Source organism: Anomaloglossus baeobatrachus, chromosome 3 (assembly GCF_048569485.1).
Source record: "Anomaloglossus baeobatrachus isolate aAnoBae1 chromosome 3, aAnoBae1.hap1, whole genome shotgun sequence".
Taxonomy (NCBI): Eukaryota; Metazoa; Chordata; class Amphibia; order Anura; family Aromobatidae; genus Anomaloglossus; species Anomaloglossus baeobatrachus.
The window spans coordinates 16596731-16615781 of NC_134355.1; the positions used below are offsets into that span (position 1 = coordinate 16596731).

A 19051-nucleotide genomic window follows, 5' to 3' on the forward strand; every position below is an offset into this window, starting at 1 on the left:
GTCTCCTCTCAGAGAGATTCCCCATTTGCAATGGAACAAGACAGGGCTGCCCTCTCTCGCCCCTGATTTTCATTTTGACTCTGGAACCTCTGCTCAGTCGAATTAGAGGCAACATTAACATATCGGGCCCTAAAGTCTCAGGCTCCACTTATAAAATTGCGGAATATGCGGACGACTTACTTTTTTTTTTTATTACCAACCCTCGGGTTTCCCTCCCTAATCTACTGAGAGAGTTGGAAACATACTCCTCTCTATCTAACTTTAGAATTAACATGTCAAAATCGGAGGCCCTAAATGCATCTCTCCCCCCGGATCAAGTAACATCGCTACAGTCAGCGTTCGAGTTTAGGTGGGCTAGTCAGTCTTTGAAGTATTTGGGCGTTCAGTTGGCTGCGGACACCAGCCAAATATACAAGCTGAATTATCTCCCTCTCCTGCAATCCATTAGAAAAGATTGCGCTAACTGGGGGAAGGGCTTCTTCACCTGCTTTGGGAGATGTGCAATATTGAAGATGAATATCTTACCACGACTCTTATATCTCTTTCAGTCCCTGCCGATTAGGATCCCTAGCTCTTTCTTCAAGGAATTGGCCTCACTACATACCAAATTTATCTGGGCTAACAAACCTGCGAGACTTTCCCATTCTCTCTTGTGCAGACCTAAGAGCAGGGGAGGCCTGGGTATTCCAGACCTTAAAAAATACTATTTGGCCACACATATGGTTAGGGTATTGGACTGGTGCCGCCATTCTAGAACAAAGCCGTGGGTGGCCCTAGAACAGAGCTTTTCGGAGATACATCTCCCGGCCACCCCCTGGCTTTTGAACCTTTCCTCGTCTACATTGAGATCTCATCCCACTATTGGCGCCACTCTGGAATGCTGTTCGAGAGGCGAGGTCAGATGTCTCCTCTTGCCAGTGCCTTCCCCCATGTCACCCATACTAGGTCATCCGGATTTCTGTCCTGGTCTCTCGGACCCTGTCTTTAGGGACTGGGTTCAGGGGGGCAGATTCAGAGCTTGCCATCTGGGTAGAGAGGGGAACTGGCCATCTCTAGCGGATATGCGGGGCCTCTTGCCTCCGAGTCCCTTGGAGGGATGGAGGGCTATGCAGTTAAGGCACTTCATGTACTCCCTACCTCGCTTCACTCAGTATGCCGGACCTCCTACGGGATTCGAAAAGTTGTGCCTGGGAGAGGGTGTCCTATGACATTCACTCTCCCTGACATACAATATGCTATCAGATCCGGGAGAGATTTGTCCCCCCCCCCCCCTCCGGCCTACCTACTGCAGTGGAAGAGGGACCTGGGGATTGTTTTATCTGGCTCACAAAGAAACAACATTCTTCTGCTGGCACATAAAACCTCGATCAGCTCCAGACTGTTGGAAGCTAATTACAAACTGCTGGCTAGGTGGTACAGGGTCCCGACCAGACTCCATAGAATGTTTCCCTCAGTTGACCCTGCCTGCTGGAGATGCGGTTTGGGGGAGGGTGATTTTGTGCACATTTTCTGGTCCTGTCCTTCTCTGCAGCGGTTTTGGTCGGAGGTGGGGGAGGTAATCAGATGGGTGACCGGCACAACTGAGACACTGGGTCCGGAGCTGCTTATTTTACAGTTATCCGAACTCCCGGTCTCTAAATACAGGCGATCATTGCTAAGATTTTTGGTCATGGCCGCCAGGTCTTGCATCCCGCTTGGCTGGAAGTCTACTACCCCCCCACGCTGGCACAGTGGGTATCAAGGATTAACGACCTGATGCATATGGAGGACCTGACGTCCTCTCTTAATGATCGTCAGGAAGACTTTTATAGGACATGGTTTCCATGGTTGGAGTTCACCTATTCGGTGGAGTACGCTGGCCTGTTCTCTGTTCCACAGGAGTCATAACCCTCTAGGAAAAACCTACACCCCCCCTTTTTTTTTCTCTTCTTCCCCCCTTCCTCCTCTCCTACACCACTCCCCTGCCCCCCCTCCTACTTTCTCCCCCCACTACTTCCTTTCTATTTCTCTCTTTCTACCTGCTTTAAATCTTCTTTATGCTTTGCTCTTTCTTTCTCTGCTCTTCTCCCTACCCTCATTAAGTTGGGTCGGCTTATAAAAGGTGTAAAATGGGCCAGACTCGAGCAGTAGTGGGGATGGGATCTGTTCATGTGGGCTGACTGTTTGAACACATATTATTGTCATATCTGTAATAATATCTGCTGCTCCGTGTGAAGCAGGGGATGCTTTGTCTTGTTACGAGTTTGGCTTCAAAATAAAGAATTCAAAAAAAAAAAAAAAAAAAAGAGGATGATAACAAGAGGAAAAGCTCCTGTATCCGTATCCCACCCCCTACATGACCATCACAGGAAGCTGTACAGACAAAAGTGATCATTACAGATTGTGATTGGTAAGAGATGATAACATGAAGAAAAGCTCCTGGATCCTAACACAATAACCAGGGATCACTGGACACTGCACAGGCAATAGGGGCAGCAACAATGTGTGATTATTAAGAGGGATAATAACAAGAAGAAAAGCTCCTGTACCCCAACCTCCATAACCAGGGATTACTGGACACTGCACAGATAGTAGTGGTAGCAACAATGCAGGATTATTAGGAGCTTTTCTTCTTATCCTCTTGTGTCCGTATCCCACCCCCCTACATGACCATCACCTGAAGCTATACAGGCAAAAGTGGTCATTACAATTTGTGATTGATAAGCGATGATACCACAAAGAAAAGCTCCTGGATCCCAGCCCCATAACCAAGGATTACTGGACACTTGTACAGGCAATAGTGGCAGCAACAATGCAGGATTATTAAGAGGGATGATAACCAGAAGAAAAGCTCCTGTGTCCCACCCCCATGGAAGGACAAAAAAAAAAAACAAAAAAAAACAGTTCACCAGACCGTAGATAGCAGTGCCCGGAAATCGTGGACCAGAAACTGGCTGCACAAATGGGAATAGAAAAAACAAACAAAAAAACAAATATGGAAGTTCCAGCACTGCTCAAAAATTTAAAACATTATTTTATTAGGAATTAAAATAAAAAGCCATGGAAAAAATAATCCATTTAGATACATAAGTAAAGCAGATAAGTGTACCTGAAACGTGTAGTTGCAGACAACATGCCTTTAATCATGACCAAAGACCAAAGTCATGATTAAAAGCATGTTGTGCCTGAAACGCGTAGACGCAGACACTTATCTGCTCTACGTCTGTAGCTAAATGGATTTTTTTTCCATGGCTTTGTATTTTAATCCCACTCCCACACGTAACCATCACAGGAAGCCGTACAGGCAAAAGTGGTCACTACAGATTGTGACTGGTAAGAGATGATACCAAGAAGAAAAGCTCCTGAATCCCCCCCCCCCATAACCAGGGATTACTGGACACTGCACAGGCAATAGTGGCAGCAACAATGATACAAAGAAAAGCTCATGTAATCCAGTTCCATAGCCAGAGATTACTGGACACTGTACAGGCAATAATGTGTGATTATGAAGAGGATGATAACAAGAAGAAAAGCACCTGTATCCCCCCCCCCCATAACCAGAGATTAATGGACACTGCACAGGGAACAGTGATATCATCCTTTTCATAATCACACATGGTCTATTAATCCCTGGTTATGGGAGTGGGACACAGGAGCTTTCTTCTTGTTATCATCCTTTTCATAATCACACATTGATGCTAACAAAAAGAAAAGCTCCTGTATCCCCCCCCCCATAGCCAGGGAATTACTAGACACTGTACAGGCAACAGTGGCAGCAGCATTGTGTGATTATAAAGAGGGATGACAACAAGAAGAAAAGCTCCTGTATCCCACCCTCATAACAAGACATTACTGGACACTGCACAGGTAACAGTGATATCATCCTTTTCATAATCACACATTGATGCTAACAAGAAGAAAAGCTCCTGAATCCCAACCCCTATAGCCAGGGACTACTGGACACTGTACAGATAATAGTGGTAGCAGCAATGCGTGATTATTAAGAGGATGATAACAAGAGCAAAAGCTCCTGTGTGTTCCCCCCCTACAACCAGGCATTACTAGACCCTGTATGAGCAATAGTGGTATGTGTGATTATTAAGAGGGATGATAACAAGAAGAAAAGTTCATGTATCCCACCCCCCATAACCAGAGATTACTGGACACTGCACAGAGAACAGTGATATCATCCTTTTCATAATCACACATTGTCTATTAATCCCTGGTTATGGGAGTGGGAAACAGGAGCTTTTCTTCTTGTTACAGTCATATGAAAAAGTTTGGGCACCCCTATTAATGTAACCTTTTTTCTTTATAACAATTTGGGTTTTTGCTATTTCAGTCTCATATATCTAATAACTGATGGACTGAGTAATTTTTCTGGATTGAAATGAGGTTTATTGTACTAACAGAAAATGTGCAATCCGCATTTAAACTAAATTTGACCGGTGCAAAAGTATGGGCACCCTTATCAATTTCTTGATTTGAACACTCCTAACTACTTTTTACTGACTTACTAAAGCACTAAATTGGCTTTGTAACCTCATTGAGCTTTGAACTTCATAGGCAGGTGCATCCAATCATGAGAAAAGGTATTTAACCCCATAGCGACGGCCTAACGTCTCAAGACGTCGGAAAAACAGGGTACTTATTCTGTTCCGACGTCTTGAGACGTCAGGCCGGAAAAACCCTGTAGCGCCCCCCAGTGACGAAAAATCTCGGGGGTTTCAGCTACCGGGGGTAGCTGAGACCCCCCAGATTATGAATCGGGGTGTTTTTTATGCACCCCGTTAATGCGATCGCCGGTATACACCGTATACCGGCGACAACATAAAAAAAAAAAAAAATGGCTGGTAAAATCTATTTATTTCTCATCTGACGTGATCAAACATGTCAGATGAGAAATAAATGTGAGCCCTTAGTGCCCCCAAAGCCCCCGGTACCGGAGAAATCCATCAAACCCCCCCCCCCCCCCCGGAAAATCCAAGATGGCGCCGACGCGCGCTGAAAACTCCCGCCGCCGCCGCCTCTGCATTCATTTCCCTCCGATCTGAAATGATCAAACATTTCAGATCGGAGGGAAATGTCCCCCTCCTGACCTCTCCTCCGGTACACCGGAGCTCTTTGGTCCCTGGAGCCCCCTCCAGTTCTTCAGAGCCCCCCTCCGGAGCGTGCAAGATGGCGCCGACGCGCGCTGAAAACTGCTGCCGCCGGCTCTGCATTCATTTCCCTCCGATCTGAAATGATCAAACATTTCAGATCGGAGGGAAATGTCCTCCCCCTGACCCCTCCTCCGGTCCACCGGAGCCTTCTGGTCACCGGAGCCCCCTCCGGGTCTCCAGAGCCACCCCCCCTCCCCCGCATTCATTCTGCTCTTTCTGCCGCATGTGAAACGTCACATGCGGCAGAAAGGTGTCCCCAGGTCCCCCCAGGTCCCACTAGGTCACCCCCCATCACCCCCCCCCAGCCCCCGGTCATACGTTACCTGTCTGGTGATCCGTCCCGCGATCACGCCGCCTCCTTCTTGAATGCTGACGGCGCATGCGCAGACAGCGGCTGTCAGCTGGATTCCTCCCCCGGTCCACAGTGGAGCAGCCTGTGCATCAGCGACGTCAGTCTTGCAGGGACGCTGACGTCGCTGATGCACAGGCTGCTCCACTGTGGACCGGGGGAGAGTGAGTGCAGTAATCAGCAGTCTCTCCATGTGAGGAGTGTGGTCCTCACATGGAGAGACTGCTGTTCCAGAAAATGGGGGGTACGTTCTGTGAGCGTGCCCCTCATATTCTGGAATGAGGTTACTGCAGGTCACTCTGCCCTAAGTTGGACCGGGGCAGTGTGAGTGCAGTATTCTCAGATTACTGCACCCACACTGCTCATGGAGAGCTTGCTCTTCCAGAAAATGGGGGATACGTTCCCTGAACGTGCCCCCCATATTCTAGAAGATCCAGAGTCGGCGTGGGACCTCACGGATTACAGCGGATTACAGCGACCGTAATTTCTTTATTTTCAATAAATTGGGGAAAGAGGAATGTTTCGGGGAGTTTTTTTTTCAAATAAATTTTTTTTTTGTCTTTTTTTTTTGTCTATTACTTGACTGGGTTAGTGATGTCGGGTATCTGTTTAGATGCCGTGACATCACTAACCCCAGGGCTTGATGCCAGGTGACATTACAGCTGGTATCAACCCCATATATTACCCCGTCTGCCACCGCACCAGGGCGCGGGATGAGCTGGGGCGAAGCGCCAGGATTGGCGCATCTAATGGATGCGCCACTTCTGGGGCGGCTGCGGCCTGCTATTTTTAGGCTGGGAAGAGTCCAATAACCATGGCTCTTCCCACCCTGAGAATACCAGACCCCAGCTGTCCGCTTCACCTTGGCTGGTGATCTAATTTGGGGGGGACCCCACGTTTTTTTTTTTTTTAAAAAAACGCCTGGGGAGCCCTCCAAATTGATCACCAGCCAAGGTGAAGCTGTCAGCTGTGGTTTGCAGGCTACAGCTGTCTGCTTTACCCTAGCTGGCTATCAAAAATGGGGGGGACCCCACGTCGTTTATTTTAATTATTATTTTTTTGGGGGGCTAAATACAAGGCAAGGCACCCTTTAGTGCCACATGAAAGGCACTAAAGGGCGCCAGCTTAAAATATGCAGGGGGTGGGACGTTATATATGTTTGACATGTATCCATTCATCCATTGTAGCATTTTAGGCTGTGCGCCCACAATCGGGATTTGCAGCGTTTTGGGCGCAGAGTGTTTTCCCTGTGTCCATAGCGCTGCATTGTGCAGTAGAAGCACAGTGGAAGGATTTTTAGAAATCCCATGCCCAATGTGCTTGCCCAATGTGCTTCTTTTCTCCGCCACATAAACTGACCTGTGGCGCAGCTTCCCGAGCCTCAGCATGTCAATTTATGCTGCGGAGATGAGTGTTCTCTGCAGGTAGCATAGAGCTCCACAGCGGCCTGAACCCAAATCGTGGGCATGGGCAGCTGCGTTCTCCCGTGGACAACACTCACATCTCTGCAGGAGGCTGACACTGTGTACTAGACGCCGTGTCGCTGGCTCATGGCCACATAGCCTAAAAGTGAGACATTGGTTGCTACAGCAACATTTTTGTGAAGTACCTGTGGATTCAAAATGCTTATTATACTCCTGAATAAAATCCAGTTTCCAAAATGGGGTCACTTGTGGGGGTTTCTAATGTATAGGTACCCAAGGGGCCCTGCAAATGTGACATGGTGCCCGCAATTTCAACTTTTCCAGAATTCAAATGGTGCTGCTTCCATTCCAAGCCCTCCCATTTATCCAAACAGAGGTTTTTGGCCACATGTGGGGTATCCCTGTGCTCATAAGACATTGGATAACAACCTGTTGGGTCCACGGTTTGTTGTTGTCTCTTGAAAAAGTGAGAAATTTGATGCTGAAGCAACATTTTTGTGAAAAAAATGAAAATTTTCAATATGGCAACCTAAGCTTATCAAATTCTGTGAAGTATTCGTGGATTCATACTGCTCACTATACACCTAGATAAAAGCCTTGAGGTGTCTTGTTTCCAGAATGGAGTCACTTGTGGGGGACCTCCACTGTTTAGGCACCTCAGGGGCTCTCCAAATGCAACCTGGCGTCCGCTATTGATTCCAGCCAATTTTGCAGTCAAATGGCACTCCTTCCCTTCCGAGCCCTGCCATGCGCCCAAACAGTTGATTTCCACCACATATAAAGGTATCGCCAAACTCAGGAGAAATTGCACAATAAATGTTATGCTGAATTTTTTCCTTTTACTCTTGTAAAAAAAAAAGCTACCTGGTTGAAATAACAATTTTGTGGTAAATTTTTTTTTTTTTTTTTCATGGCTCAACGTTATAAAATTCTGTGAAGCACCTGGGGGTTCAGGGTACTCACCAAACATCTAGATAAATTCCTTGAGGGGCCTAGTTTCCAAAATGGGGTCACTTGTGTGGGGTTTCTGCTGTTTAGGTACCTTAGGGGTCCTCCAAATGTGACATGGTGCCCGCAATCTTTTTCAGCCAAATTTCCTTTCCAAAATTCAAATATTGCTCCTTTCGTTCCAAGCCCTCCCATTTGTCCAAACAAAGGTTTCAGACCACATGTGAGGTATCACCGCGCTCATAAAAAAGTGGTTAACAAACCTTGAGGTCAAATTTTTGGAATTACCTCTTGAAAAAGTGAGAAAATTGATGCTAAAGCAACATTTTTGAGAAAATTATTAAAATTTTCAATATGACAACGTAACGTTAACAAAATCTGTGAAGTACCTGTGGATCCAAAATGCTCACTATACCCCTAGATAGAAGCCTTGAGGGGTCTAGTTTCCAAAATGGTGTCACTTGTGAGGGGTTTCTTCTGTTTAGGTACCTTAGCGGACCTGTAAATGCAACATGGTGCCCGCAATCTATTTCAGCCAAATTTGCTTTCCAAAATTCAAATATTGCTCCTTCTGTTCCGAGCCCTCCCATTTGTCCAAACAGAGGTTTCTGACCACATGTGGGGTATCGGCGCACTCATAAGAAAGTGGGGAACAAGTTTTGGGGTCCATTTTGTTGTGTTAGGTCTTCTAAAAGTGAATAAATTTGGGTTAGAGCAACATTTTTAGGTAAAATTTAATTTTTGCTTTTTTTCATTCCACATTGCTTTTGTTCATGTGAAGCACCTGAAGGGTTAATAAACATCTTGAATGTGGTTTTGAGTACTTTGAGGCGTGCTGTTTTGAGAATGGTGTCACTTTTGGGTATTTTCTGTCATCTAGGCCTATTGAAGTCACTTCAAATGTGATGTGGTCCCTAAAAAAATGGTTTTGTAAATTTTGATGTAAAAATGAGAAATCGCTGATAAACTTTGAACCCCTCTAACTTCCTAACAAAAAAAAATTTTGTTTCCAAAATTGTGCTGATGTAAAGTAGACATGTGGGAAATGTTATTTATTAACTATTTTGTGTCACAGAAATCTCTGGTTTAACGGTATAAAAATTCAAAAGTTGAAAATTGCTAAATTTTCAAACTTTTTGCCAATATTCAATTTTTTTCTTCAATAAACGCAAAAAATATTGTCCTAAATTTGGTACTAACATGAAGTCCAATATGTGACGAAAAAACAATCTCAGAATCACCGGGATCCGTTGAAGCGTTCTAGAGTTATCACCTCATGAAGTGACACTGGTCAGAATTGCAAAATTTGGTCTGGTCATTAAGGTGAAAATTAGCTCCGTCACTAAGGGGTTAAGGTGGCCACTTGCAAGTTGTTCTCCTATTTGAAGCTCCTATGAAGAGTGGCATCATGGGCTCCTCAAAACAACTCTCAAATGATCTGAACACAAAGATTATTCACCATAGTTGTTCAGGGGAAGGTACAAAAAGTTGTCTCAGAGATTTAAACTGTCAGTTTCCACTGTGAGGAACATAGTAAGGAAATGGAAGAACACAGGTACAGTTCTTGTTAAGCCCAGAAGTGGCAGGCCAAGAAAAATATCAGAAAGGCAGAGAAGAAGAATGGTGAGAACAGTCAAGGACAATCCACAGACCACCTCCAAAGACCTGCAGCATCATCTTGCTGCAGATGGTGTCACTGTGCATCGGTCAACAATACAGCGCACGTTGCACAAGGAGAAGATGTATGGGAGAGTGATGCGAAAGAAGCCGTTTCTGCAAGCACGCCACAAACCGAGTCGCCTGAGGTATGCAAAAGCACATTTGGACAAGCCAGTTACATTTTGGAAGAAGGTCCTGTGGACTGATGAAACAAAGATTGAGTTGTTTGGTCATACAAAAAGGCGTTATGCATGGAGGCAAAAAACACGGCATTCCAAGAAAAGCACTTGCTACCCACAGTAAAATTTGGTGACGGTTCCATCATGTTTTGGGGCTGTGTGGCCAATGCCGGCACCGGGAATCTTGTTACAGTTGAGGGTCGCATGGATTCAACTCAGTATCAGCAGATTCTTGACAATAATGTGCAAGAATCAGTGACGAAGGTGAAGATACGCAGGGGATGGATATTTCAGCAAGACAATGATCCAAAACACCGCTCCAAATCTACTCCGGCATTCATGCAGAGGAACAATTACAATGTTCTGGAATGGCCATCCCAGTCCCCAGACCTGAATATCATTGAACATCTGTGGGATGATGTGAAGCGGCTGTCCATGCTCGGCGACCATCAAACTTAACTGAACTGGAATTGTTTTGTAACCAGGAATGGTCAAATATACCTTCATCCAGGAACTCATTAAAAGCTACAGGAAGCCACTAGAGGCTGTTATTTCTGCAAAAGGAGGATCTACAAAATATTAATGTCACTTTTATGTTGAGGTGCCCATACTTTTGCACCTGTCAAATTTTGTTTAAATGCAGATTGCACATTTTCTGTTAGTGCAATAAACCTCATTTCAATCCAGAAATATTACTCAGTCCATCAGTTATTAGATATATGACACTGAAATAGCAAAAACCCAAATTGTTATAAAGAAAAAAGGTTAACATTAATAGGGGTGCACAAACTTTTTCATATGACTGTATCATCCTTTTCATAATCACACATTGATGCTAACAAGAAGAAAAGCTCCTGAATCCCCCCCCCCCATAGCCAGGGATTACAGGACACAGTCCAGGCAATAGTGGTAGCAACAATGCGTGATTATTAAGAAGGTTGATAATATGAAGAAAAGCTCCTGTGTGTTCCCCCCTACAACCAGGGATTACTAGACTCTGTATGAGCAATAGTGGTATGTGTGATTATTTAGAGGGATGATAACAAGAAGAAAAGCTTCTGTAACCCCCCCACTCCATAACCTGGGGTCACTGGACACTGCACAGGGAACAGCAGCCGCTGTAGTTTGTGATTTTTAAGAGATGATAACATGAAGAAAAGCTTCTGTGGTCGGTAGATATAGAAGTGACAATCACAGGCTGTGCTCCTTCTTCCCGCCTTTTCCCCCGTAGTGCGCATAGATTGGAGCAGTGTAATGAAGCCGGCGGTCACCTGAAGCATGTACGTGTGATAGTCCTTAATCCGCTGCTGCCAGAACTTCTGCAGGGACAGGACGCTGCCGATCCCCATCTCGTGAAAACTCTGCTCCATGACGTCTGCGAAGGGCGTCTGCCCCAGCCGGGCCTCTCGATCCACATTGGACCTCAGCATCTTGGTGAACTTCAGGCAGTACTCGTGGGCGATGTCCGTCAGGGTGTCCAAGACGCTTTCGTTGGCGGAGTCGAAGCCGGCGTGGGCGAGGATGGTGGCCACGGACTGGTACATGAGCTGGCGGCACGAGTGGTAGCTCAGCTCTGTCACCGGCTCGCCTTTCCCACTGACATGAAGAATGAGGAAAATCATTTTAGAAGACGTTTCTCTCTACTATCCATAATCTGAAGTCCCCGAGCTCTGTCACAGGGTCCCCGGACCCTACCCTAATATTGGTAGCTGGGAGTGGTATTTGACCTCTACGATTTTTTTTCCCCTTCTGGATAGAAACAAGAGGAGGAGTTCCCATTCAATGGCGTACACAACCGTACACACACCACCGCACACACACAACCGCACACAGAAAACAGCCAGAGGCGTAACGATCGCAGTCACAGCAACCGCGATCAGGCCCCTATACAGACAGAGGTGTATCAAAGGGCAAGCATGCAGCTGAAATACAAGGTAGCACAGAGACCCATCGGGTCCCTGCACTGTGATATGCCGGCCACTGATTCAGGCTACAAATCCATAACCCAGGGCATGGGGAGCAGAGAATATTCCGCCACCAGCAGCTGACTGTGCTGTAAGTAGCAACGCCGTGCATGACAGGGACGCTGCGGCATGCCATCATCGGAGGACGACACTGGGAGAGGTGGGCGAAGACGGGTATAATCCTTTATTTTGGATTTTTCCAAAATAAAGGATTCCATTTTCAGGATGGGGACATAAAACCGGCTAGGGCCGCTATAGCGACACGCGCACCAGGATGGGGACGCCATGGGGACACACGCACCAGGATGGGGACGCCATGGGGACACACGCACCAGGATGGGGACGCCATGGGGACACACGCACCAGGATGGGGACGCCATGGGGACACACGCACCAGGATGGGGACGCCATGGGGACACACGCACCAGGATGGGGACACCATGGGGACACGCGCACCAGGATGGGGACACCATGGGGACACGCGCACCAGGATGGGGACACCATGGGGACACGCGCACCAGGATGGGGACACGCGCACCAGGATGGGGACGCCATGGGGACACGCGCACCAGGATGGGGACGCCATGGGGACACGCGCACCAGGATGGGGGACATTACTATGAAGGAGGAGAGGGGGGCAACTTGTAGGTTTTTATAGGATTTAGAATGCTACAATGGCCCATACATCTGACCCACATGTGGGGGCCCAGGCTCAAACTTTGCACCGGGGCCCATTGGACTCTAGTTACGCCACTGGTGACAGCACACGTAGACCTACCAGAGGGATTAGACATCCCACCCTATAGCTATGGGGTCCTATTGTAGGAATGTTTCCACCCAGCATACATTTTTTGGATTTTTTTTGTTTGTTTGTTTTGTTTTTTTATACAACCGCACACACAAGCTTATAGTCTATATCCGCAGGTTCTGTACCGGTAGAAGTCGCTCTCTGGGTCGCTGTGCCGTATCTGGAACGGCAGTCTGGGCGTCTTACAATCCTGCGGCAGTAAGTCTTCTGGGAGAGGTGGAGAAGGCGGTCTCTGGGGAAGGGGCTCACTCTCCTCCACCTTTATACCTTCCACCGGCTGCTGGCTCTGAGTCTGGGCGGCAGCAATGAGACTGCGCAGCTTGCGGTTGTGCTGGATCAGCTGGATGGTGTGTATGGTGAGGCTGCACGGCTCGGAGGGGATGTCCAGCATGGTGGTCACCCTGGGCCTATTAGCAGACGGCTGGTGCAGCGGGGGCTCCTGCATCTCCACCGTGCGAAACTCCCTCTGCAGGAGATCAAAGGAGTTGCGGCTGGCCTGGCCGACGGGCACCGGGATCTCACCCCAATATCGCATCATCTTGAGAAAATGTTTGATATTCAGAAGCTTAATGGAAGCTACAAAGTGCAAATTGTCGCTCTAGTTAGTGAGATGCAGTTCCCAATGACTGACCACCGGCCTCCATCTGTGCGCGCCCCCGATCTGCAACAAGAAAATGTGGTAACATCTGATCATACATTAACGTACAGCTGTAATTTCACAATATTCTGTCCTGTCTGTACATGAGGAATAACACTATCCCTGGACATTATATGACTTGGATACTGTGAAAACATCATACTGTGTGTGTGGGGGAATGTACTGTGAGGACATCATACTGTGTGTGGGGGAATGTACTGTGAGGACATCATACTGTGTGTGTGGGGGAATGTACTGTGGAGACATCATACTGTGTGTGGGGGAATGTACTGTGAGGACATCATACTGTGTGTGGGGGAATGTACTGTGAGGACATCATACTGTGTGTGGGGGAATGTACTGTGAGGACATCATACTGTGTGTGGGGGAATGTACTGTGAGGACATCATACTGTGTGTGTGGGGGAATGTACTGTGAGGACATCATACTGTGTGTGGGGGAATGTACTGTGAGGACATCATACTGTGTGTGGGGGAATGTACTGTGAGGACATCATACTGTGTGTGGGGGGAATGTACTGTGAGGACATCATACTGTGTGTGGGGGAATGTACTGTGAGGACATCATACTGTCTGTCGGGGAATGTACTGTGAGGACATCATACTGTGTGTGGGGGGAATGTACTGTGGGGACATCATACTGTGTGTGGGGGGAATGTACTGTGAGGACATCATACTGTATGTGGGGGAATGTACTGTGAGGACATCATACTGTGTGTGGGGGGAATGTACTGTGGGGACATCATACTGTGTGTGGGGGGAATGTACTGTGGGGACATCATACTGTGTGTGGGGGAATGTACTGTGAGGACATCATACTGTGTGTGGGGGAATGTACTGTGGGGACATCATACTGTATGTGGGGGAATGTACTGTGGGGACATCATACTGTATGTGGGGGAATGTACTGTGAGGACATCATACTGTATGTGGGGGAATGTACTGTGAGGACATCATACTGTATGTGGGGGAATGTACTGTGAGGACATCATACTGTGTGTGGTGGGGAATGTACTGTGAGGACATCATACTGTATGTGGGGGAATGTACTGTGAGGACATCATACTGTGTGTGGTGGGGAATGTACTGTGAGGACATCATACTGTATGTGGGGGAATGTACTGTGGGGACATCATACTGTATGTGGGGGAATGTACTGTGAGGACATCATACTGTGTGTGGTGGGGAATGTACTGTGGGGACATCATACTGTGTGTGGGGGGAATGTACTGTGGGGACATCATACTGTGTGTGGGGGGAATGTACTGTGAGGACATCATACTGTCTGTGGGGGGAATGTACTGTGAGGACATCATACTGTGTAGGGGGAATGTACTGTGAGGACATCATACTGTGTGTGGGGGGAATGTACTGTGGGGACATCATACTGTGTGTGGGGGAATGTACTGTGAGGACATCATACTGTCTGTGGGGGGAATGTACTGTGAGGACATCATACTGTGTGTAGGGGGGAATGTACTGTGGGGACATCATACTGTGTGTAGGGGGGAATGTACTGTGGGGACATCATACTGTGTGTAGGGGGGAATGTACTGTGGGGACATCATACTGTGTGTGGGGGGAATGTACTGTGAGGACATCATACTGTCTGGGGGGGGGAATGTACTGTGAGGACATCATACTGTGTGTGGTGGGGAATGTACTGTGGGGACATCATACTGTGTGTGGGGGGAATGTACTGTGGGGACATCATACTGTGTGTAGGGGGGAATGTACTGTGGGGACATCATACTGTGTGTGGGGGGAATGTACTGTGAGGACATCATACTGTCTGTGGGGGGAATGTACTGTGAGGACATCATACTGTGTAGGGGGGAATGTACTGTGAGGACATCATACTGTGTAGGGGGGAATGTACTGTGAGGACATCATACTGTGTGTGGGGGGAATGTACTGTGGGGACATCATACTGTGTGTGGGGGAATGTACTGTGAGGACAGCATACTGTGTGTGGGGGGAATGTACTGTGAGGACATCATACTGTGTGTGGGGGATGTACTGTGAGGACATCATACTGTGTGTGGGGGGAATGTACTGTGGGGACATCATACTGTGTGTGGGGGATGTACTGTGAGGACATCATACTGTGTGTGGGGGGAATGTACTGTGAGGACATCATACGGTGTGTGGGGGGAATGTACTGTGAGGACATCATACGGTGTGTGGGGGGAATGTACTGTGAGGACATCATACTGTGTGTGGGGGGAATGTACTGTGAGGACATCATACTGTGTGTGGGGGGAATGTACTGTGAGGACATCATACTGTGTGTGGGGGGAATGTACTGTGAGGACATCATACTGTGTGTGGGGGGGAATGTACTGTGGGGACATCATACTGTGTGTGGGGGGAATGTACTGTGAGGACATCATACTGTGTGTGGGGGGAATGTACTGTGAGGACATCATACTGTGTGTGGGGGGGAATGTACTGTGGGGACATCATACTGTGTGTGTGGGGGAATGTACTGTGGGGACATCATACTGTGTGTGTGGGGGAATGTACTGTGGGGACATCATACGGTGTGTGGGGGGAATGTACTGTGGGGACATCATACTGTGTGTGGGGGGAATGTACTGTGGGGACATCATACTGTGTGTGGGGGGAATGTACTGTGGGGACATCATACTGTGTGTGGGGGGAATGTACTGTGGGGACATCATACTGTGTGTGGGGGGAATGTACTGTGGGGACATCATACTGTGTGTGGGGGGAATGTACTGTGGGGACATCATACTGTGTGTGGGGGAATGTACTGTGAGGACATCATACGGTGTGTGGGGGAATGTACTGTGAGGACATCATACGGTGTGTGGGGGAATGCACTGTGAGGACATCATACTGTGTGTGGGGGGAATGTACTGTGGGGACATCATACTGTGTGTGGGGGGAATGTACTGTGGGGACATCATACTGTGTGTGGGGGGAATGTACTGTGGGGACATCATACTGTGTGTGGGGGGAATGTACTGTGGGGACATCATACTGTGTGTGGGGGAATGTACTGTGAGGACATCATACGGTGTGTGGGGGAATGTACTGTGAGGACATCATACGGTGTGTGGGGGAATGCACTGTGAGGACATCATACTGTGTGTGGTGGGGAATGTACTGTGGGGACATCATACTGTGTGTGGTGGGGAATGTACTGTGAGGACATCATACTGTGTGTGGGGGGGAATGTACTGTGAGGACATCATACTGTGTGTGGGGGGGAATGTACTGTGGGGACATCATACTGTGTGTAAGGGGGAATGTACTGTGGGGACATCATACTGTGTGTGGGGGGAATGTACTGTGGAGACATCATACTGTGTGTGGGGGAATGTACTGTGAGGACATCATACTGTGTGTGGTGGGGAATGTACTGTGAGGACATCATACTGTGTGTGGGGGGGAATGTACTGTGGGGACATCATACTGTGTGTAAGGGGGAATGTACTGTGGGGACATCATACTGTGTGTGGGGGGGAATGTACTGTGGGGACATCATACTGTGTGTGGGGGGAATGTACTGTGGGGACATCATACTGTGTGTGGGGGAATGTACTGTGGGGACATCATACTGTGTGTGAGGGGAATGTACTGTGGGGACATCATACTGTGTGTGGGGGGGGGAATGTACTGTGAGGACATCATACTGTGTGTGGGGGGGAATGTACTGTGAGGACATCATACTGTGTGTGGGGGGGAATGTACTGTGAGGACATCATACTGTGTGTGGGGGGGAATGTACTGTGAGGACATCATACTGTGTGTGGGGGGAATGTACTGTGGGGACATCATACTGTGTGTGGGGGAATGTACTGTGAGGACATCATACTGTGTGTGGGGGAATGTACTGTGAGGACATCATACTGTGTGTGGGGGGGAATGTACTGTGGGCACATCATACTGTGTGTGGGGGGGGGGAATGTACTGTGGGGACATCATACTGTGTGTGGGGGGAATGTACTGTGAGGACATCATACTGTGTGTGGGGGGGAATGTACTGTGAGGACATCATACTGTGTGTGGGGGCTGTACTGTGAGGACATCATACTGTGTGTGGGGGGGAATGTACTGTGGGGACATCATACTGTGTGTGGGGGGGAATGTACTGTGGGGACATCATACTGTGTGTGGGGGGAATGTACTGTGAGGACATCATACTGTGTGTGGGGGGGGAATGTACTGTGGGGACATCATACTGTGTGTGGGGGGAATGTACTGTGAGGACATCATACTGTGTGTGGGGGGGGAATGTACTGTGGGGACATCATACTGTGTGTGGGGGGAATGTACTGTGAGGACATCATACTGTGTGTGGGGGGGGGGAATGTACTGTGGGGACATCATACTGTGTGTGGGGGGAATGTACTGTGAGGACATCATACTGTGTGTGGGGGGGAATGTACTGTGGGGACATCATACTGTGTGTGGGGGGAATGTACTGTGGGGACATCATACTGTGTGTGGGGGGGAATGTACTGTGGGGACATCATACTGTGTGTGGGGGGAATGTACTGTGAGGACATCATACTGTGTGTGGGGGGGGAATGTACTGTGGGGACATCATACTGTGTGTGGGGGGAATGTATTGTGAGGACATCATACTGTGTGTGGGGGGGAATGTACTGTGGGGACATCATACTGTGTGTGGGGGGGAATGTACTGTGAGGACATCATACTGTGTGTGGGGGAATGTACTGTGGGGACGTTATACTGTGTGTGGGGGGAATGTACTGTGGAGGCATCATACTGTGTGTGGGGGGGAATGTACTGTGGGGACATCATACTGTGTGTGGGGGGAATGTACTGTGAGGACATCATACTGTGTGTGGGGGGAATGTACTGTGAGGACATCATACTGTGTGTGGGGGGGGGAATGTAGTGTGTGTGTGTGTGTGTGTGTGTGTGTGTGTGTGTGTGTGTGTGTGTGGCCGCACACAGAGCTGGACAGCGCACGATACTGGCGGCATTATATAGTCATCTTCTACGTGTAATTATACCGCAGAGTGTGACCACAGACTAGGAGGCTCACATGGGCAGGACGCTGACAGGCCGTGCTATCCAGCGCACGCTGGCACCTGTAGTTCTTGCACAGAGCGCTGGTCTTATCCTCACTAAAGGAAATATCGCAGCAGGGAGGGCAGAGAAGGCGGCGGCGCCCCCTGCAGAACGCGACCGGCACCGCACCGACTACTCACCAGCGGCGGCACACCGGCATGGAGCGTCCCTTATAGCGTGTGACGTCAGAGGAAGGGGAGGGGCCTCTCCGGATTAAAGGCAGCGACAAACTGCAAACAGCTTGAAGGATCTTAAATGATGTCACGATCACGTGATCTGTCACGTGTTGATAGATTTTTTTTTGTTTGTTTCATAATCTACAGTATAAATTTAGTATTTAAGTAAGTAGTAGAGGCGAATACTGCACACACAGCTCTGCTACCTCACACACAGCTCTGCTACCTCACACACTACACATACAGCTCTGCTACCTCACACGCTACACACACAGCTCTGCTACCTCACACGCTACACACACAGCTCTGCTACCTCACACGCTGCACACACAGCTCTGCTACCTCACACGCTGCACACACAGCTCTGCTACCTCACACGCTACACACACAGCTCTGCTACCTCACACGCTGCACACACAGCTCTGCTACCTCACACGCTGCACACACAGCTCTGCTACCTCACACGCTACACACACAGCTCTGCTACCTCACACGCTACACACACAGCTCTGCTACCTCACACGCTACACACACAGCTCTGCTACCTCACACGCTACACACACAGCTCTGCTACCTCACACGCTGCACACACAGCTCTGCTACCTCACACGCTACACACACAGCTCTGCTACCTCACACGCTACACACACAGCTCTGCTACCTCACACGCTACACA

At 48.4% G+C, this 19051-nt stretch overlaps 1 protein-coding gene across 1 annotated transcript in view; it reads right to left on the reverse strand.

Moving 5' to 3' along the window:
• SUPT7L (SPT7 like, STAGA complex subunit gamma) overlaps positions 1-18403 on the reverse strand; it is a 33000-nt gene extending 14597 nt beyond the window's left edge. The window contains exons 1-3 of the mRNA XM_075337918.1: positions 18340-18403; positions 12598-13133; positions 10972-11296 (exon numbers count right to left, since the gene is read on the reverse strand). Of these exons, the coding sequence (XP_075194033.1) occupies positions 10972-11296; positions 12598-13010 (738 nt within the window). The 5' untranslated portion in view covers positions 13011-13133; positions 18340-18403. The remainder of the gene's footprint in view (positions 1-10971; positions 11297-12597; positions 13134-18339) is intronic.
• Positions 18404-19051: the final 648 nt, after the last annotated feature.